The sequence below is a fragment of the Erinaceus europaeus genome, chromosome 3, assembly GCF_950295315.1.
Source record: "Erinaceus europaeus chromosome 3, mEriEur2.1, whole genome shotgun sequence".
NCBI classification, from domain to species: domain Eukaryota; kingdom Metazoa; phylum Chordata; class Mammalia; order Eulipotyphla; family Erinaceidae; genus Erinaceus; species Erinaceus europaeus.
The window spans coordinates 179841739-179864413 of NC_080164.1; the positions used below are offsets into that span (position 1 = coordinate 179841739).

Sequence of the window (22675 nt, forward strand, 5' to 3'; positions counted from 1 at the left end):
GAAGAAAGGGAAAAGGGAAGAGAAAGAGGAGCAGAAAGTGTAAGGAAAGGAGGAAAGAGCTCCCACCCATTAACATTTGGAAATAATGTTGCTTCCTTTGCTTAAGTGGGCAAAGCTGTAGATTTGAGCAACATGGCAGCCATCTTGGGTCTCAGGGAGAAACTGCCTATGCTGATGCTGTTGATGCCAAGGGAACAGAAATAAGACCTGAGAGAAAGAACCCCACCCCCTTGGCCCTGTGCCTCAGATCAAGACATGCTGCCCAAATTATTTCTTTTCATTATCTTTATTTAATGGATAGAGACCTAAATTGAGAGGGAATGGGGAGATAGAGAGGCAGAGAGACACCTGCAGTGCTACTTCACCACTCCTCAAGCTTTCCTCCTGCAGGCAGGGACCAGGGGTTCTTGTGCAGCATAACGTACACTCAAGCATGTGCGCCACCACCCGGTTCCCACAATTTCCAAGTGATAATCAAATGATTCTGCTTCCTCTATCACCAAGGCTCATTTTTATTTTATGATTTTTGCTACTCGTCGTATAAACAACTCTAATGTACCGGGATCCCTGCTTGGTACCAAAGACACACAACCTAGTTTCTGTCCTCAAGATCTTAGTCTGGGCACAGGTTTAACACATCAAAACGCATAAGACTGTTACTTGCTTCGCTAAAACTATCCTGTGGGGGCAGGGCTGGTGGTGGTGCAGCGGTGAGCACACATATTACTATGTACAGGTGTTACTATGTGCAGGGACCTGGGCTCCAACCCACATTCTCCACCTGCAGGGGGAATGCTTCATGAGCCATGAAGCAGGTCAGCAGGTGCCTTTCCTCGCTCCTTCTTCATCACACTCTCTCCTCTCAATATTGGCCTATCAAATAAATTTTAAAAAAGAAGATAGAATTCTTTTTCATGGGGAGTCGGGTGGTAGTGCAGCGGTTAAGTGCAAGTGGCACAAAGCGCAAGGGCCGGCTTAAGGATCCCAGTTCGAGCCCCCGGCTCCCCACCTACAGGGGAGTCGCTTCACAGGCGGTGAAGCAGGTGTGCAGGTGTCTATCTTTCTCTCCCCCCTCTGTCTTCCCCTCCTCTCTCCATTTCTCTCTGTCCTAGCCAACAATGATAACATCAATAACAACAGCAACAATAAAAACAACAAGAACAACAAAAGGGAAAATAAATAAATATAATAAAAATAATAAAAAAATTCTTTCTCGTGGAAACAAGGTTTCAAAGGGATGCTGATGTCAGTTTTCAAGGCATGGAGTATCATGCTTTAGAAAAAAGATTCAATTTTTAATCTAGAATCTAGAAGACCCCAGAAATAGAATGGATGTAAAAGTTATTAGAAGATTGTGATCCAACTTGGGAAAGCCCCTTGCCAACATCTGCTTCCCCAAAAAGAAAGAGATTGCAGGGGGCTGAGTGGTAGCACACCTGGTTGAACTCATACATTACAGTGCACAAGGACCAGGGCCCACGCCCTCAGCCCCACCTGCAGGGAAGAAGTTTTGTGCATGGTGAATCAATGCAATGCTCCAGGTCTCTCTCTCCCTCTGTCTCCTGCTTCCCTCTTAATTTTCTCTGTATTCAAAATAAGACATATATCTATGGCCAAAGACAGCTAAACATGGCCTGGTTTTTTCCTCAAGATCTTAGTCTAAACACAGATATAATACATCATAGATTGTTACATGCTTCGATAAAACCATCTTATGACAGGGTTGGGGGTGCATCTGGTGAGTGCACGCATGTGCACACAAACACACATATATGTAAATATATATAAAAAAATAAGGCGCAGGGCTGAGTGGTGATACACTTGGTTGAGTGCACATGTCATAGGCACAAGGATCTGAGTTTAAACCCCTGGTCCCCCACCTGCAGGCAGAAAGCTTTACAAGTGGTGAAGCAGTGTTAAGGTGTTTCTCTGTCTCTCTCCCTCTCTATCATTCCTTTTCCTCTCAGTTTCTGGCTGTCTCTATCCAATAAATAAATAAAGATAATAAAAAATAAGTAAAAAAGAAAAGATAAAATCTTGCCAAAAGAGAGACTGCTTTAGAGAGTGTGTCATGTCACTGGGTTGCAAATTCATGTGATGTGAGGGTCTAAGCAGGTGAAAGAAAAAAAAAACTGAGAAGCAATCTATCTTGTCATTGATTTTCCACATAGGGAACTGGAAAGGTGAAGAAAGGCAGGCTACTTGCTGTCAAGTCGGGTTAGCAAGCCAGTGTTGAATGTTCTTTATCCTCTTATGCTGGAGGGTGCAGTGGATCAGGGCTGGACAGAGGGAGGCAGACAGATTGGTAAAACCTACCTGAGCCTTGTGACTTGGCCTCCTTCATTCTTTTTTTTTAATATTTATTTATTTGCTGGGCTAGCTTCGCGGGTGGGAGAGAGACGACCAGGGACTCATGGCTGAGTGTGACGCAGTTCAATCTTTATTGATGAAGAATGCAGTGCAAACTATCTAATCTAATCTTCATTAGAAGGTCCTGTCCTTTATATCTCCTGAGGCAGAAATGTCAGGTCAGAAGAGGATGTACATAGGATAGGTGGTGGGGAGAAGGAAAAAGTGCGGGAACCAGTGGGGATTAAACGGTGGAAAACAGGATGTGACTAGGAGAGGGGGCGGAGTGGAAAAAGAGCTCGAACCAGTGGGGATCAAACCAGTGCAAACAAAACAATGATCATGTAAATAGACCAGTCAAGCAATGCAACAGAAGGGGTCTTAGAAGCAGAATTTAGAAGCAGACCAACATTTACTTATGTATTTATTCCCTTTTGTTGCCCTTGTTGTTTTATTGTTGTAGTTATTATTGTTGTTATTGATGTTGTTGTTGTTGGATAGGACAGAGGAATGGAGAGAGGAGGGAAAGACAAAAGGGGAGAGAATGATAGACACCTGCAGACCTGCTTCACCTTTTGTGAAGCCACTCCCCTGCAGGTGGGGGGCGGGGGGACTCGAACCAGGATCCTTATGCCAGTCCTTGCGCTTTGCGCCACATGCGCTTAACCCGCTGCTCTACCGCCCTACTCCCCATTCTTTTTTTAAAAATATTTTTTAAATATTCATTTATTTATTTTCCCTTTTGTTGCCTTTATTTTTTTTTAAATAATTGTTGTAGTTATTATTGTTGTTATTGATGTCATCATTGTTGGATAGGACAGAGAAATGGAGAGAGGAGGGGAAGACAGAGAGGGGGAGAGAAAGATAGACACCTGCAGACCTGCTTCACCACCTGTGAAGCAACTCCCCTGCAGGTGGGGAGCCAGGAGCTCGAACTGGGAGCCTTGTGCTTTGCGCCATGTGCGCTTAACCCACTGCACTACCACCCAACTTCCAGCCTCCTTCATTTTTACAGGACTCAAATCCACAGCATCACGGGAACTCAATTTCCATGTCCTGGTGTCGGGGGTCCCTTCTTTTCCATTGCCTCTGTCCTCACCCAGTGACATCAAGTGATTTCATAACTGTGGGGATGAACTTATAAACCTAGGAACCTGACTGGAAGAATTAGAGTGCCTCTCCTTCCACCCCTCAGCGGCTCATCATGACCTTTAGATATTTTTTAACTAGTGATTTAATAGTTATTTACAAAATTATAAGTGAATGGAGGTATGATTCCACATAGTTACCACCACCAGTTCTATGTCCACATTCCCCTTCAGGGGGAAAGTACAGTTGTTCTCCCAAGGTCACAGATATGGATTGACTATATATCTAAACCATCTATATGACTGTCCATCTTTCTTTCTGTCTATCTATCTATCATCTACATTTTATTTTTGCCCACTTTTACTCACAAGTATGGCCCTGCCTTCACTTCCTTTCCAAGTAACACCTACATCTGTTGGTATGCTTCTAAAAACCCCTTCTGTTTCATTTAGTTTAAATCCCCCCTGCTTAACACTGCATTCTATTTACATAACCACTTCATTCTATTTACATAACCTCTGTTAACAAGCACCACCTTCCCTCCAGGGCATTGTTGGTTTAGTGGTAGAATTCTCACCTGCTCCTCCCCCTCTCCTTGTCATACCCTGATTTTCACCAGTCACTTTTCTCTCCACCCTCTCTGCATCGCATCCTGTTCCCACCCTACTGGGATAGTATTTTTATAAGGACAAGATTGTTTGTAGTTAGTTTAATTTAGCTTAGCTTGGTATAGATTGTGCTGCGTCCTGCATGAATAAAGAGACATTGACTTAAAAAAAAATGCTGGACGCAGCCATGACTTCTAGAGACATCCAGAAACAATCCAAAACATTGTTTTATCCCTCCTTTGATTTCTTTTTTTACATCTTGGCATAAATCTGAAACGTTTAATCCTGAAACGGTATGAGTTATGGGTGCGGCAGATAGTGCAATGATTATGTTAATTATTCTCATGCCTGAGGCTTTTAACTGTGATTCTTCTGTTTACCTTTCCACATTTTATTGAGTTTAAACTGTTTCAACAACCTTAAAATCATACTAGAAAGGACTTCCAATTATAATGGAGTTATCAGTTATTGTAAACTTTTAATCTGCTACAAGTTTTGTTGGGCAAGTAAGTGAATTTCAGCTGTCAAGTCTTCACATGAAAAAGCATCTACTCAAATGGAATTCCCAGAAATAAATTTGGATCCCGTTCTCTGACATCACCCACAAGATGGAATGACTACAACACACCCCCAGAAACCAATGATGTGACCTGGCAGGACCTGAAGAAACAGATTCACAGACTCCAAAGATCACTCTCTACAGAAAAGCAGAATTCTGGTGGCCGACATTCCCCATCAAGACAGACATGCAGCATTTCATCCCTTGGCATTTTCTTCTGTGGTCAGCTACTTTGGACTGAAACCTCCATCGGACTTACTGGTACACGCTGCTGTGTTTCTCAAAGACTAACTTAGGCCAGTTGCCTTGAGACTTTATAGACCATGTCCCCTCACCTGCAGGCTCTGTCCCCAGAGTCAGAAAACTCCCCCTCCTTATTAGGTTATGCCCACAGAGGCAGGAAACGCCCTTTGAGTCAAGAGATGCCCCCAGAGGCATGAAGCGCTCCCAGAGGCAAGAAATGCCCTTTCGCCTGCTAGGCCTTGCCCTTTGAGGCAAGAAACGTTCTCCTTGGCATCACACTGGTTATTGCTGTTCGCCTATTTTGTTTTCCATGTCTTATGCCAGTTCTTTTGAAAATGCCTGTACGATATAGGTTTCTGTTCACCCCGCAATCCCGATACTATGACCATTAGTTAAAAAGAAAGGGGGAATTGTTGGTATGCTTCTAAAAACCCCTTCTGTTTCGTTTGGCTTAAATCCCCCCTGCTTAACACTGTATTCTATTTACATAACACTGTATTCTATTTACATAACCTCTGTTAACAAGCACCACCTTCCCTCCAGGGCATTGGTGGTTCAGTGGTAGAATTTTTGCCTGCTCCGCCCCCTCTCCTTGTCATACCCTGATTTTTACCAGTCACTTTTCTCTCCACCCTCTCTGCTGGGAACATCCTGTTCCCACCCTACTGGGCTAGTATTTTTATAAAGACAAGATTGTTTGTAGTTAGTTTAGTTTAGCTTAGCTTGGTATAGATTGCACTGCGTCCTGCATGAATAAAGAGATACTGCGTACAGCTCAACCATGAGTCCCTGGTCGTCTGTCTTCTGTCAATGAAGCTCAGCCCGACATACACCTATTACACTATGTCTCAAAGTCCTTTTTTCTTCTCTCTCAGATAAATGAAAAAGTGCCTGACTTCCTCTAGCGTTTTCAGATTCACTTCTTTTTCAGTGATCGTATAAAAACAAAGATTCCTGGCGGCAAATGTTTTGGGTCCCAATGGAATTGGGATTCAGAGATCTCTGACCATCTTCCCCTAACACCCCCCCCCCCAGGATTATGAACTAAAATGCAGGTGGTGGGAGGTTTGGCTTCTGTAATTGCTTCTCCCCTGGACAGGGGCAGTGGCAGGTGGATCCATACCCCGAGCCTGTTTTTTTCTTTCTTCTTCTTCTTCTTTTTTTTTTTTTAAATTTTTTATTTATAAAATGGAAATGCTGACAAAACCATAGGATAAGAGGGGTACAATTTCCACCACCAGAAATCCATATCCCATCCTCTCCCCTAATAGATTTCCTATTCTTTAGCTCTCTGGTAGTATAGACCCAGAGTCATTATGAGGTTCAGAAGGTGGAAGGTCTGGCTTCTATAATTGCTTACCTGCTGAACATAGATAGGCATTGGCAGATCGATCCATTCTCCCAGCCTGTCTCTCTCTTTCCCTAGTGGGACAGGGCTCTGAGGAAGTGGGGCTCTAAGACACATTGATGGGGTCATCTGCTCAGGGAAATTCAGTTGGCATCATTCTAGCATCTGGAACCTGGTGGATGAAGACAGAGTTGACATATAAAGCCATACAAATAGTTGATGAATCATGAATCTAAAGGCTTGAATATTGCAGATGAAGATTTGGGGTTTCCATTTTGGAAATAGCTAGTAGGTCTATTTTAGGTATATTCCAAAGGGCCTATGACGTTGTTAGTTTTTGCCTGAGCCTGACCTCTGATATGCAGGCGGACCCAAGTTATTGTCTGAGGAGGTGATGTCATGGCTGGAAAGAGGGTTAGAAAACCTGTTTCTGTCTTTCCCCAGTCAGGCAGGGCTCTGGGGAGGTAAGGTTCCAGGACACAGTGATGCTGTCCACTCAGGGAGCTCAGGACTTTATGATATTTTCCATCTGGGTCTTCCTCAATCTGAAGGACAGATGTCCTGTCTTTCCTTCTGAGATGTGTGCTTCTCTTTACCCCACACTACAAGTGCCACCATGCCACTTACAGCCAGGAGGCTCTTTGTCCCTCTCCCCTACAAACCAGGAAGGCACGAAAGCCAAGAGACATGTTTGGTTCTGTCTGCCCATTCCCTCAAAAGCTTTGTTGAAGGAATGATGCCTGTTCCTCCTGAGGATTGTCCTGGTTTGTTGTTTTTGCCGGGCTGGCTTCATGGGCGGGTAACAGATGACCAGTAGGGTGGGAACAGGATGCGATGCAGAGAGGGTGGAGAGAAAAGTGACTGGTGAAAATCAGGGTATGACAAGGAGAGGGGGCGGAGCAGGCAAAAATTCTACCACTGAACCACCAATGCCCTGGAGGGAGGGTGGTGCTTGTTAACAGAGGTTATGTAAATAGTATACAGTGTTATGTAAATAGAATACAGTGTTAAGCAGGGGGTATTAAACTAATGAAACAGAAGGCGTTTCTAGAAGCATACCAACAATTCCCCCTTTCTTTTTAACTAATGGCCATAGTATCGGGATTGCGGGGTGAACAGAAACCTATATCGTACAGGCATTTTCAAAAGAACTGGCATAAGACATGGAAAACAAAATAGGCGAACAGCAATAACCAGTGTGATGCCAAGGGGAACGTTTCTTGCCTCAAAGGGCAAGGCCTAGCAGGCGAAAGGGCATTTCTTGCCTCTGGGAGCGCTTCATGCCTCTGGGGGCATCTCTTGCCTCAAAGGGCATTTCCTGCTTCTGTGGGCATAACCCAATAAGGAGGGGGAGTTTTCTGACTCTGGGGACAGAGCCTGCAGGCGAGGGGACATAGTCTATAAAGTCTCAAGGCAATTGGCTGAAGTTAGTCTTTGAGAAACACAGCAGCGTGTACCAGTAAGTCCGATGGAGGTTTCAGTCCAAAGTAGCTGACCTCAGAAGAAAATGCCAAGGGATGAAACGCTGCATGTCTGTCTTGATGGGGAATGTCGGCCACCAGAATTCTGCTTTTCTGTAGAGAGTGATCTTTGGAGTCTGTGAATCTGTTTCTTCAGGTCCTGCCAGGTCACATCATTGGTTTCTGGGGGTGTGTTGTAGTCATTCCATCTTGTAGGCGATGTCAGAGAACAGAGGTCCAAATGGATTTCCAGGAATTCCACTTGAGTAGATGCTTTTTCATGTGAAGACTTGACAGCTGAAATTCACTTACTTGTCCAACAAAACTTGTAGCAGATTAGAAGTTTACTATAATTGATAACTCCATTATAATTGGAAGTCATTTCTAGTGTGATTTCAAAGTTGTTGAAACAGTTTAAACTCAATAAAATGTGGAAAGGTAAACAGAAGAATCACAGTTAAAAGCTTCAGGCATGAGAATAATTAACATAATCATTGCACTATCTGCCGCACCCATAACTCATACCGTTTCAGGATTAAACGTTTCAGATTTATGCCAAGATGTAAAAAAAGAAATCAAAGGAGGGAAAAAACAATGTTTTGGATTGTTTCTGGATGTCTCTAGAAATCATGGCTGCATCTAGATTTTTTTTTTTTTAAGTCAATGTCATACAAAAATTCAGTCATTCAAATCACTCTCTTACGAAACAGATCTCACCATGTAGCATTATGAGTCCCTGGAGGGCGTCCTAGTCCAAAAAGCTCCTTGAAATTCCATTTAGGGTGCTTCTGACTGTTCCTGCTATATTGCTTCAGGCATCTACTTTTAAAAGTGTCTTCCCATCAAAGAAAGAATCCAATCAGGAGAGTAGAACTAACCATGTGTCTCCATTCTTGGGGACTGCCAGGGTACTGGAGAACGCTCCTCAAATTAGAGTAGTCCTTCTCCATGGGAAACATGCGAGAAGTCCAGAAAGTCCTAGTGGAAATCCCCATGCATATCCCAAGGTCTATGATCACGGTCATAAAGAACCAAATTGTGGCCCAGAGCAAAATGTAGTCCTTTTCCTCAGGAAACATGGGAGAGGGAATCCAGAAAGTCCAAGGAGAAATCTCAGTCCATCTCCCAAGCTCTATGATTAGGGTCACAAGAAACCAAAGTTCCCGGTCAGGGAAACAAAGTGTGGCCCAGAGCAAAATTTTCCAGAGACAGAGTAACTGTCTCATGATGAAACAGTAGAGGCTTTGGCAAACCTCTTCATAAGTAGAAGAGAAGACCATAGTGCATAGGTAGGCAAAGTCTTCACTTATTTGGGAGTTGCGCAGGTCTGGTCCCCCGTTGTAGGCTCCGTATGTTGTTTTTGCCGGGCTGGCTTCATGGGCGGGTAACAGATGACCAGGGGCTCATGGTTGAACTGTAGGCAGTATCTCTTTATTCATGCAGGATGCAGTGCAATCTATACCAAGCTAGGCTAAACTAAAAACTACAAACAATCTTGTCCTTATAAATATACTAGCCCAGTAGGGTGGGAACAGGATGCGATGCAGAGAGGGTGGAGAGAAAAGTGACTGGTGAAAATCAAGGTATGACAAGGAGAGGGGGCGGAGCAGGCAAGAATTCTACCACTGAACCACCAATGCCCTGGAGGGAGGGTGGTGCTTGTTAACAGGTTATATAAATAGAATACAGTGTTATGTAAATAGAATACAGTGTTCTTCTTCTAGCATTTGCCCTTCTTCCGTAGCCAGTCAACAGCATCAGGTTGAGCCTGATGTAAAGTTTCGAGACCTCCTTTGAATCTGGAGAGGTGGCAGTCGTTGACTATGTGGGTCATAATCTGTCTGGAGCTGCAGGGGCAGTTCGGGTCGTCTCTGGCTCCCCAGTGATGGAACATAGTGGCGCACTGGCCATGGCCTGTTCCGATAGCGATTGAGGAGGGCCCAATCATAACATGCTAGGTCAAAGCCGGGTTGACGCTTGCAGAGGTCTGTGATGACGTGTTTGTTCTTTACCTCAGCTGACTGCCAGCTCTATTTCCAAGAGACTGGAACAGAGAAGTTCAGTGTAGGCGTAGGGGACCAGATTGGGTGACGAGACGTCAAGCGTTGAACAGGGTGGGCGAAGATATCCGCGTATATTGGCAGGTCTGGTCGAGCGTAGACGTGGGAAATGAACTTAGATGATGCCGCATCCCGACGAATATCTGGCGGGGTGATGTTGCTAAGAACTGGCAGCCATGGAACCGGGATGGAAAAGATGGTTCCAGAAATTATCCTCATGGAGGAATATAATTTGGAATCGACCAAGTGGACATGGGGGCTACGGAACCATACTGGGGCACAGTATTCTGCAGTGGAATAGCATAATGCCAGAGATGATGATCGTAGTGTGGAAGCGCTTGCACCCCATGAGGAGCTGGCTAGTCTTGCAATGATGTTATTCCTCTTGCCCACCTTTGCTGCAGTTTTTATGAGATGTTCGTGAAATGACAGAGTGCGATCGAGAGTAACGCCAAGATAGACTGGCTGGGCTTCATACAGTGTTAAGCAGGGGGTATTAAACTAATGAAACAGAAGGGGTTTTTAGAAGCATACCAACACTGGTTGACTTCCTACAGCCCACTGGCCGATTTGGGAAGAGCTTTGGAGACTGTCAAAGTAGGACTATTTTCCCCCACTGGGGCTGTAGGCTCCTGTGACAATTTTCTGGCACTTTCTTTTCCTGTTAATTTCAGCAATGAAGGGGAGGGAGAGAGAGACACACAGAGAGAAAGGAAGTAAAGGAGGGAGGGAAATCCCATTCTTTTTCTTCTTTTGAAAATAAATATTTATGAGAGAAAATGAGAGAGAAATAGAATATCACTCTGGCATATTTGATGCTGGGGATTGAACTTGTGAGTTTGGGCATGAAGAGCTGGTTTTATATATTCCAAGAAAAAAAAATCACCCTCATTTATTTCTGATTTGGGGATGTGTGTGTGGGGGGGGCTAGGGGTGGGGGTAGGTTGTCTCTTTCTGAAGACACTATGGTCTGGAGCCAACAGAACCATTTTCATTCTCCACACCCCCACTTTCTCCTGACTCTCTGACGCTTTCTCAGATTTGTCTTCCAGGTTGGCAGGTGGCCAATAGCAAACTGGCTGACTGCCCTGTGCTTGGGCCAGGGGGCTGGGGTGAGGCTGCCAGGAACAGACAGAGAACTGAGCAAACCCAGGTGTGCTGCCTCCTCATCACTCCTCCATAGTTACGTGCTGAAGGCCCTAGTTCTCATTGATTGGGTGGGGGCCTTGCTTTCTTGAGAGACCCAGACCTGATGGTCACTGCAGGCGCAGAACAGGAGAAGCAGGAGTCAGGTGGTAGCGCAGCAGGTTAAGCGCACATGGCGCGAAGCTCAATGACCAGTGTGAGGATCCGAGTTCGAGCCCCCTGGATCCCCACCTGCAGGGGAGTTGCTTCACAGGCAGTGAAGCAGGTCTGCAGGTGTCTATCTTTCTCTCCCTCTCTCTGTCTTCCCTTCCTCTCTCCATTTCTCTCTGTCCTATCCAACAATGATGACATCAGTAACAACAACAATAATAAGTACAACAATAAAAAAATCAAGGGCAACAAAAAGGAAATAAATAAGTATTTGGAAAAAAAACTTTAAAAAAGAGCAGGAGAAGGATGCTGGAGGCAGGGCTCCAGAGGCTTCTGGGTTTACAGTTTTGTACTAGGTCATAGGCTGGGTGCTTTTTATATACTTCTTTATTTATTGGATAGAGACAGCCAGAAATTGAGAGAGGAGGGGGTGTCAGACAGGGAAAGAGACAGAGAGACACTTACAAGATTGCAACACCACTTGCAAAGCTTTACCCTTGCAGGTGGGGACTGGGGTCTCAAACCCAGGTCCTTGAACATTGTAACATGTGCTCAACCAGGTGCACCACCACCCAACACCCTTTGTACATACTTTAAAAAACTGTATTAGTGATTTAATATTGATTTACAAAATTACATGTCAACAGGGGTATAATCCCACACTGTTCCCACCACCAGAGTTCTGAATCCCCAACCCCTCCACTGCAAGCCATAGCAGTCCTCCTAAGATTGCAGACACAGGTTAATTCTCATCTCTATAACTATCTGTCTAGATTTGTACACAATTGCCCCCCCCCTTTTCTTCCTGGTCCAGTCCTATCTTCTTCTCCAAGCCACACATAACCCTATTACTACATTCAAATATCACTTTCTTTTTCCTCCCCTTTCTCTGGTTCCTGATGGATCTGGAGTTCAGAGCCCTTTTCTCCTCTTTCTCCTATGACTTTTCTCCTACTGGGAGTATGGATCCAAATTGTTTTTGGGGAGCAGAAGGTAGGAATTCTGACTTCTGCTTCTCCACTGGATATGGACGTTGGAAGCCTATTTCTCTCTTTCCCTAGTGGGGAAGAGCTTTGGAAAGATGAGGTTCCAGGAGACATTGGTGAGGTCAACTTCCCAGTAAAATAAGGACAGAATCGTGATAGTGTCTGCAACTTGCTGTCTGGAAGGTGGCAGGATATAATGTGAGACAAAATGGTTAATGAATATGAACCAGAAAGTAGGAACAGAATAAATGGTAATAAGGATCTTAGGATGAAAGGAAGCCTGTTTCTAGGAGCCCATGGATATAGTGGTTTTTGCTTGAGCTTGACAATTCTTTGTACATACTTCTAATGACAGTCAAGCTCTTTCCCCTCTCCTCATATCTAGGTTCTTGTGTATGAGTGATTCACTGCTCCTAGGCTTATTCTTTAAATTTAGGCAGAGAGGGCTATGTGGAGACACAGGAGATGAGGCCAGAACTTCCTCTAATCTTGCCACACTCTCAAGGTGACTCTAGGGCTTGTACCTGACCTGTGTGCTTATCAAGACATGCACCTTACCTAGGGAGATCTCTCTCTAGTCCCCAGTAGTCAGAGAACATAACGTCATTTTGCCATGCTATTTATACAAATCCCCTAATGCAGCCCTGGCCCTGAGTTTCAGTGGAGTTGAGATTTTCATTGTGTAGATAAGCAAGCTGAGACCACTCAATTTTTAAAGATTTATTTTGATTACATTTTTTAAATTTATTGTTGGATAGAGACAGAGAGAAATTGAGAGAGCAGGAAGAAGTAGAGAGGGAAAGAGACAGAGAGACACCTGAAATCCTGCTTCACTTTTGAAGCTTTCCTCCTGCAAGTGGAGACCAAGGGCTTGAACCTGGGTCCTTGTGCTCTGTAATATGTGTGTTTACCCAGGTGTGCCACCACCTGGCCCCAAGAGGAGTCCATTCAACATCACATGGTCAGTCAGAGGCAGACCCATGACTTGAACCTTGTTCTCATGGACTCTGTCCTCTATCCTTCTACCACTGTGACTCTATCTTGAGTCAATTTCCAGGGAAATACTGGCACATAGAATGGGATTTTTTTTTTTTTTTAAGTTTCTGGAGCCCAGATTATTTTAGTGTTAAGTCTAGGGAAAATGTCAACTTAGATTCCCAACAGACCAGGGATGATAAAGTATATATTTGTCAAATAAAATTCTTTGCCATGATCCAGTAAATCATCCCCCGGTTTTGTTAAAAACAAAACACAGCAAAAGGAAACATGAGGCCTCCCTTGAACTGTTTTCACTGCAGACCCAGCTAGTATTTCTGTTATCTCATTGGGGATTGCAATGATGGATGCCTGCTATTCGCCTCGTTAAGCCCTTCAGGGGATGTGTGAACACACAGGGTACCAGAAGTCACAGGGAAAGGAAACATGGTCTGGAAAAATTCTGAGGGTCTGACAGATTGGGTTGGCATCTTTTTCTCTGCCATGCTGGACCTCTGCAACCTTGCTGGAGTTATTTTCATTTTATTTTATTAGTGATTTAATAATGGTTAACAAGATTGCAAGATAACAGGGGTGCGATTCCATACAGTTCCCACCACTAGAGTTCCATGTCCCATCCCCTCCACTGGAAGCTTCCCTATTCTTTATCCCTCTGGGACTATGGACCAACATTCTTTGTGTGGTGCAGAAGGTAGAAGGTCTGGTTTCTGTAGTTGTTTCTCTACTGAAACATGGAAGTTGGCAGGTTGATCTTTACTTCCCTTGTTGGAACTCTTGAGCTTCTTCTATGGGTCTCGACTCCTCATATGGAAAATACAGATGTGGACACTGTCTTCACTGGTATATGAAGGAGGGAATATGGTGGCATAGACAAAGCACTTTGCCCTGCACAGTTGCTGGTATGAAGCAGAGACATAACATTAAGGAACACACACAATAAATCATGATCATTATTCAAACAGCTATTAGGGGAAGGCATTGGATGACATGAGAAGTCATTTTGAGGTTAAATAAAATCAAGGTAGGGAAAGAAGTTGACGTAGATTAGGACTCTGTCCATGTTAGTCAGTGTCCTTGGTCGTTGGGTTTTTCAGAAGACACAACAGGGCCTCCTGACTTGTCTGATGTGGTTCTGACTTGAAGACTTGACCAGACCAACTCCAGTAAAGTTCCTTTTGTTGCTTGGACAAGGATCTTGGCAGAAAGTTGAATAGAAAGGAGCTGTGAGCAGGGCTGAGTAGGAGGTTTTTGATGATCCTGCAAGAATGAATGAGGTGTGAGTTCTGGCTGATTCTAGAGTACATAAAAGCCTGTGGAACCCAATGTTTAACTGTTTAATATAAGCCCTGGGCATTGCTAACCTCCTTCCTGTGGGCCCAGTGGCCTCTTTATCTGCTATTGAACAGGAAAAGAGTCAAGTGGAAACCATCAGTTCATGGAAATGGACTTTCGGATCACAGGAGGGCTGTCAATCTGTTCAAAATGGCAAAGTCCCACATCTGCAAATTTTCCTCTATAAACTTCTTGTAGTGTATACAGTCTAGGGGAATGATTGGCATGCCAGCAGCTGTATGGAGTCAGTGTATGCCCGTGTTTGTCCAGAGGAGCTCTCACTTCATCTTAGCTCACCCCAATTCAACCAATGAACCAGAACCACCTGAGTTTTGTGATGCTTCTGGTCTGGAGGCTCTAAGCAGGGGTTGGTATGGAACACCATCTTGAAATGGCTCAGAGAAAGGTGAAGGAAGGAAGTTCAGGAGAATGCCTGATCCAGAAGTGTGGACTGTAGAACCAGACAACCCTGGACCTAGATCCTGGTTCTCAAGCTTAGCACTGTGTGGCTTTGGAAAGTTACCAAGTCATATCCTATAAGTATATAATTTTGTAGACTTAACTCCATGGACTTGGCATAAGAGCATGAGAAGAAGCCACTCAGAAGAATGTGAGTGACTTTCCTGTAAGTCCATTTGATGTCTACAGCCCCTGTAGTGACATAGAGATGTCAATCTGTGGTCTAAGTCAGCTTTGGTTCTGGTTGACTTTCTGCCATGAACATCTTGTGTTGAATGTGACTAAGTATTCAGTCAATGCTATTTGACTACAGACTTTTTTTCCCCTAGTTTGTACATTAAAAAAAATTTTATTTATAAAAAGGAAACATTGACTAAACCATAGGATAAGAGTGGTACAACTTCACACAGTTCCCACCACCAGAACTCTGTATCCCATCCTCTCCACTGATAGCTTTCCTATTCTTTATCCCTCTGGGAGTATGGACCCAAGGTCATTGTGGGATGCAGAAAGTTGAAGGTCTGGCTTCTGTAATTGCTTCCTCGCTGAATATGGGCGTTGACAGGTCGATCTATACTCCCAACTGACCTCTCTCTTTCCCTAAAACCCAGCTATGGGGTAGGATGGAATTCCATTCAGTCTTTCCAGTATGATAGTGGTACAGCACAATCAATTATATCATTGTTCTTTTCTTTGTTTCTTCCTTCCTTCCTTCCTTTCTTTCTAAATATTTATTTTTTCCCTTTTGTTGCCCTTGTTGTTTTGTTGTTGTAGTTATTATTGTTGTTGTTACTGATGTCATTGTTGTTGGATAGGACAGAGAGAAATGGAGACAGAAGGGAAAGACAGAGAGGGGGAGAGAAAGATAGACACCTGTAGACCTGCTTCACAGCCTCTGAAGCGACTCCCCTACAAGTGGAGAACTAGGGGCTTGAACCAGGATCCTTATGCCTGTCTTTGCACTTTGTACTACTTGTATTTCTTTCTTTCTCTTTTTCTTTCCTTCTCTCTCTCTCTCCCTCTCTCTTTCTTTTTTTGTTTCCAGAATTATCACTGGGGCTTGGTGCCTGCACTACGAATCCACTGGTCCTAGAGGCCATTTTTCCGCCTTTTGTTGCCCTTGTTGTTTATCATTGTTGTTATTACTATTGTTGTTGGCATTGCTGTCATTGTTGTTGGATAGGACAGACAGAAATCAAGAGAGGAGGGGAAGACAGAAAGGGGGAGAGACATGGACAGAATAATCACCACAGAAGAGATCCAAAAGGCCGAGAAACACATGAAAAAGTGCTCCAAGTCTCTGATTGTCAGAGAAATGCAAATCAAGACAACAATGAGATACCACTTCACTCCTGTGAGAATGTCATACATCAGAAAAGGTAGCAGCAGCAAATGCTGGAGAGGGTGTGGGGGTCAAAGAAACCCTCCTACACTGTTGGTGGGAATGTAAATTGGTCCAACCTCTGTGGAGAACAGTCTGGAGGACTCTCAGAAGGTTAGAAATGGACCTACCCCATGATCCTGCAATTTCTCTCCTGGGGATATATCCTAAGGAACCCAACACACCCATCCAAAAAGACCTGTGTACACATATGTTCTTGGCAGCACAATTTGTAATAGCCAAAACCTGGAAGCAACCCAGGTGTCCAACAACAGATGAGTGGCTGAGCAAGTTGTGGTATATATACACAATGGAATACTACTCAGCTATAAAAAATGGTGACATCACCGTTTTCAGCCCATCTTGGATGGACCTGGAAAAATTCATGTTAAGTGAAATAAATCAGAAACAGAAGGATGACTATGGGATGATCTCACTCTCAGGCAGAAGTTGAAAAACAAGATCAGAAAAGAAAACACAAGTAGAACCTGAACTGGAATTGGCATATTGCACCAAAGTAAAAGACTCTGGGGTGGGTGGGTGGGGAGAATACAGATCCAAGAAGGATGACAGAGGACCTAGTGGGGGTTGTATTATTATATGGAAAACTGGGACATGTTATGCATGTATAAACTATTGTATCTACTGTTGAATCTAAAACATTAATTCCCCAATAAAGAAATTTTTTAAAAAAATGAAGTATGATGCGACCTGTCAACATCCATGTTCATCAGGGAAGCAACTAAAGAAGCCAGACCTTCAAACTTCTGCATCACACAATGACCTTGGATCCGTACTCCTAGAGGGTTAAAGAATAGGAAAGCTATCAGTGCAGGGGATGGGATACAGAGTTCTGGTGGTGGGAATTGTTCGAAGCTGTACCCCTCTTATCTTCTGGTTTAGTCAATGTTTCCTTTTTATAAATAAAAATTTTTTTAAAAAGAAAGGAAATGAAGGCAGGGCCATAGAAGTGACCCCAAATCTTGGGTCTTGAATGCTATATAGTTTTGGTATACAACTGTTTTTCTAAAATCTACTAGCCTGATTAGAGAAGTGACCCACCCAAGTTTTTTTCCAACCAAGTTTTTAAACACTCAGATAGCTTTCACTGAACCTAATTAAGCATTGGTTCTTATTTTTTACCCTTAAAATATTCTTGTTACTGGTATTTCCATGTATGCATATGTATGTGTTTATATACACATTTGTCTTGTCATCTATTGACTTATTTTTCTGGTCTTATTAGTTGTAAATGTGTCAACATAACTAAATGACAGATCAACTCACGTCATTAGTGCACAATAATATCATACAAGAACAACTTTAAAGTAATGACTTAGAATATGATGATGTTCCTTATCCAGCTTTCTAGTCCTTTTTCCAGCCATGACATCATCTCTCCAGACAATAACTTGGGTCCACCTACTTATCAGAGGTCAGGCTCAGACAAAATCTAATAAAGTCATGGGCCCTTTGGAATATACCTAAGATAGACCTACTAGCTATTTCCAAAACAAAACCCCAAATATTAATCTGCAATTCTCTAGCCTTTAGGTTCATGATTAATCAACAATTTGTATAGCTTTATATGTTAACTCTGTTTTCAGCCACCAGGTTCCAGATGCTACCATGATGCCAACAGGACTTCCCTGGGCAGACAACCCCACCAATGTATCCTGGAGCCCCACTTCCCCAGAGCCCAGCCCCACTGGGGAAGGAGAGAGGCAGGTTGGGGGTATGAATCAACCTGTCAATGCCCATGTTCAGCGGGGAAGCAATTACAGAAGCCAGACCTTCCACCTTCTGCATCCCACAATGACCTTGGGTCCACACTACCATAGAGTTAAAAATAGGAAAACTATCAAGGGAGGGGATGGGATACAGAACTCTAGTGGTGGGAATTGTACTCCTCTTATCCTATGGTCTTGTCAGTGTTTCCATTTTATAAATAAATTTAAAAAAAAATAAAGGGGGAGAGAAAGACAGACACCTACAGACCTGCTTCACCACTTGTGAACTGACACCCCCCCCCCCCCTGCAGGCAGGTAGCCAGGGCTTCAAACCCAGATCCTTACTCCAGTCCTTATGCTTTGTACCATGTGTGCTTAACCCACTGCTCTACTGCCCGGCTCCCATCACTGACCTTTTCTAAGTAGGAGGTTCCATGAGGAAGGATTCTGACTTGTCTCCCTTTTTGCCCTTCTCTCCCTTTCTTTTCTTCTTTTTAAATATTTATTCATTCCTTTTTGTTGCCCTTGTTTTATTGTTGTAGTTGCTATTGATGCCTTTGTTGTTGGATAGGACAGAGAAAAATGGAGAGAGGAGGGGAAGACAGAGAGAGGGAGAGAAAGATAGACACCTGCAGACCTGCTTCACCGCCTGTGAAGCGACTCCCCTGCAGGTGGGGAGCCGAGGACTCGAACTGGGATCCTTACACCTGTCCTTGCGCTTTGCACCACGTGCCCTTAACCCACTGCGCTACTGCCTGACTCCCCCTTCTCTCCTTTTCTAATACTTACTAAATCTACAGTCTGTGCCTATCTGCTTCTCTCTTCCCATCCTTAAATGGAAGTGGAGACAGACAGGATTTCATTGTGTCTCATCCTCTAAGTTAAGCCGGCCAACTCTATGGTTAGTTAGTTCATTCTGTAAGATTTTTAAATTTAGGGTTGAATCATATGAGAAAGAAATGAAAGGTGACTTAAAAATGAAAGATAGAGACAGGAGTTTTTGATGACATTAAACTCCCTGATCTTAATATATCTTGTAGCTCAAGTACCTTGAATGCTACCCATAATGCTTAGAAGAAGCTCTTCAGATTCCCGAGGCCAATTAAATATAGGTTTCAGTTACTTGCAACCAGAATAGTTAAGCAACCCAGTGATTTAGGTGAGAAAATGTTCCCATTTCACTTAGATCTCAGGTTCAATATAGACTCATGGGTAGTGACTCACAGGCCATCCTGTCATAAGAATGAATTCTGTTGAGAAATGTTAGCTACAGAATGGAAGCAATCCATTGATAGTCTTGAGCTTGGGCAATCATTGCTTGAGTTGAAGTTGATGCAACTATATTTTCTAGATGAAAATTTCTAAATATTTCAGGCACCTAGCTATGATGCTCTCTGCTCCTCGGCCATGACTTAAAAATCAGATGAAATGTAGAGACCATTGGCTGTGAGTTTGCTCTCAAGACTGAAACACCTATTGCAATTTGGGAAGCATGCTTCAACTTCAGTACTCTGATTCATTCTTACCTAGGTCATAACACTCCCATTCTATTGCTCTGATGAAGCCCAGCCAAAATAATTTAGAAGGCAACATGAGTCTGAGATTTTAGAAGAACCGAACTTTAATTTTTCTACCTGATGATGAAAATTTTGCTTTATCTCTCTGGGCCTCAACTTGCCACTTAAAAAAAAAATAGACTTACTAGATTTTTTTCTAAAGGGAAGACTCCAAACCTCATCTGCTATATTCTTCCATTTAAGTTCCTGATTATTAAGCAATCTGTTCTACTTTATATCTTAATGCTGTTCAGCCACCAAGTTGCTGATGCTACCATGATGCCAATCTGACTTCCCTGGGCAGAAGACTTCACCAATGTGTTCCACATCCCCTCCATTGAAAGCTTTCCTATTCTTTATACTTCTGGGAGTATGGAGCCAGGATCATTATGGGGTGCAGAAAGTGGAAGGTCTGCTTTCTGTAATTGTTTCTCTGCTGGACATAGGCATTGGCAAGTTGATACATACCCTCAGCCTGTTTCTATCTTTCCCTAGAGGGGAGGTGGGGTTCCAGGACACATTGGTGAGGTTGTCTGCTCAGGGAAGTCAGGTTGGCCTCATGGTGGCTTCTCCGTTGACAGGTGGATCCATACTCACAGCCTGTGCCTGTCTTTCCTTAGTGGGGTAGGGCTCTGGAGAGGTGGGAGTCCAGGATACATTGGTGAGGTTGTCTGTCCAGGGATGTCAAGTTGGTGTCATGGTAGCATCCGTAATTTGGTCTCTGAAAAGCATTAAGATATAAAGCAGGACAGATTGTTTAATACTCAGGAACCTGAAGGTAAGAATATAGCAGATGGGATTTGGGGTCTCCCTTTTGGATAAAGTTAGGAAGTCTATTTTTTTTTAAGTAGTAAGTTGAGGCCCAGAGAGATAAAGCAAAAATTTCATCATCAGGAGAAAAATTAAAGTTCGGTTCTTCTAAAATCTCAGACTCATGTTGCCTTCTAAAATACTCTGGCCGGGCTTCATCAGAGCCACGGAATGGGAGTGTTATGACCTAGGTAAGAATGAATCAACGTACTCAAGTTGAACCGTGCTTCCTAAACTGTAGTAGGTGTTTCCACCAGATTCATTACATTGTTTTACTTTATTGTACTTTGCAGATTGTGCCTTTTCATTTTTTATTAATTGAAGCTTTGCAGCCTCCCTTCATTGAGTCTTTTAGCCCCATTTCCCCAACACCATAAACTCACTTCCTGTCTCTGTGTCACGTTAGTAATGTACACTGAGTTTTTAGACATAATCTTATTGTCTGATTGCTAGACTACATCACTTTAATTTGCACTAGGAAATCTAAAATGCTATAGTGATATGTGAACTTTTCTATTTATTTATGTTTAACTTAAAAGGACAGAGAGAAATTGAGAAGGGAGAGGAGATAGAGAGGGAGGGAGAAAGAGAGATACCTGCAGACCTGCTTCACTGCTTGTGAAGCCTCCCCTGCTGCAGGTGAGGAGCGGGGCCTGGAACTTGAGTCCTTGTGAATGCTGATATGTGTGCTTAACCAGGTGTGCTACTGCACCCAGCCCCCAAATTCTTCTTTATACTAGCCTTCTCCTAATAAGAAGATGTGGAGAGTGTTATGCCCAGAAATTTGAGTCCTGATCTCATGCAAAGAAGACCAGAATCACATGCAGTTGCAAGAGCCTTTATTGGGAAGCTTAAGCTTCAGCTGCCGACACCCTTCCAAGCAAAGGGAGAGTCTGCGACCTCGATCACTTCTCGTCCCACCTTTTTATAGTTATTACAAGGTGGGCACAGGTGGAAACATCCACACGGAACAAGAACAATTGACTTCAAGCCAACAGCTGCTCTCAATATTTGGGGCCCCTCTCCAACCCCACAGAGAGCTGTACATTCCTACCCCTGAACTCTCCCACTAAAAGTTCCCATCTTGATTGCCTTCTCAGAATCAGGAAAAACTTTAGGTGGAGTGTCCAACAAGCTTGTGCTGACTTCAGGTTTAACGGACATGGCAGCCAGCTGCCCCGAGGTGAGGACAGAAGCTTTCCTGCAGGTTGGACGTTCCAAAGCAAAGCTGCCTCTCACGCCAGCACCGAACTTCAGATCCCCCAGGGGGACGTCTATGAAGGAAAAGGTGAGAACTAAGTGATGACCATGTGTCACTTGAAAAAGAGGAGCAAGATTTCTAAGCCAGGGAATGGCTTTCTGTAGCTCTGATCCGTAAATACCTTAGTAGAGGTAGTGGAAGGGGAGGAGGACTATATATATAGCCTTTAGGAAAACTTCATTATCATCAAGTGAGTATTGTATTACCTTGATTTTTTTTTAATTTTCAAAATAAACTTAATGAACTTGTGGAATATCTAAAGCAAATGACTGAAACCTGCCCACAAAGTCTCCACACCTTCATGTGATCACAGTTAATGTCAACATTCTAGAACACTTTCTGAAGTCTCTTTTAAAAATCATTGTGACTCCTTTATTGGAGATAATTTGTGGGGATAATCCCCCCCCACAATATAAAATTCTATAGGATTGTCCAAATGACTCTCCAGTGGGTATTGAATTGGGACTTCACCTTTGACCTTCTGAATTCCCATACCCAGGCTCTGAGTTTGAGACCACAGCAAAGCTCTCAGCATTTCAAGGCACTGGACAAACTCTGTCCCACAGATTAATTTTAGAGTCATTGAAATTCCGCCAGCTCTGGGGGGGATGACAGGGAGCCAGACTAACAACCAGCAACGCAGGAAATTACTCTGTGTCTATTTCAAGATTAGAGCATTGTGACCACGGTGCCTCCCCCTAGTGATGCTGTTCGAAAAAAAACATAAATTTAATACTTTCATGAAACTCAATCTTCTAACCATAAGTGTTTCAGGACTTGCTTTGATGTTCAGGAGAAGTAGCCTGGCGCCAAGGCCTTTTGCACATCTGGTGTGAAAGGCATCTTGAACACGAGTCTTGCACATCTTGAGTCCTCAGCTCTTTGGAACCAAGAGTTAACTTTGGTTCAGTAATTCGACAAATGTTTACTTAATGCCTGCAGTCTTCAAAATACACTATGTTGCCCGAGAGTGAGCATGGATAAAAACGTGATCAAATCTGCCCGTGACCCCTATTTGAACATGCATCTTCAGTTACTTTCTTCCCTGAGCTCCAGTTTCTCCTTGTGTAGAGTAGTTATTTTTTTTATTTTTTAAGTCAACCTTTCCACAGTAAAGGAGGAATTCTTTGAGGTATAATAAGAGTGAATTAG

At 43.4% G+C, this 22675-nt stretch overlaps 1 protein-coding gene across 4 annotated transcripts in view; it reads left to right on the plus strand.

The window, feature by feature from the left end:
• The window catches only part of RAB28 (RAB28, member RAS oncogene family), a 141800-nt gene that overhangs the window by 90773 nt on the left and 28352 nt on the right, over positions 1–22675 (plus strand). For 2 of the 4 annotated variants that reach the window (XM_060188327.1, XM_060188329.1), the window contains one exon: positions 17774–18022. The exons of the other annotated variants lie outside the window; for them this stretch is intronic. In XM_060188327.1, the coding sequence (XP_060044310.1) occupies positions 17774–18007 (234 nt within the window). In that variant the 3' untranslated portion in view covers positions 18008–18022. Of the gene's footprint in view, positions 1–17773; positions 18023–22675 lie in introns of those variants that run through there. 4 annotated transcript variants of the gene reach the window in all.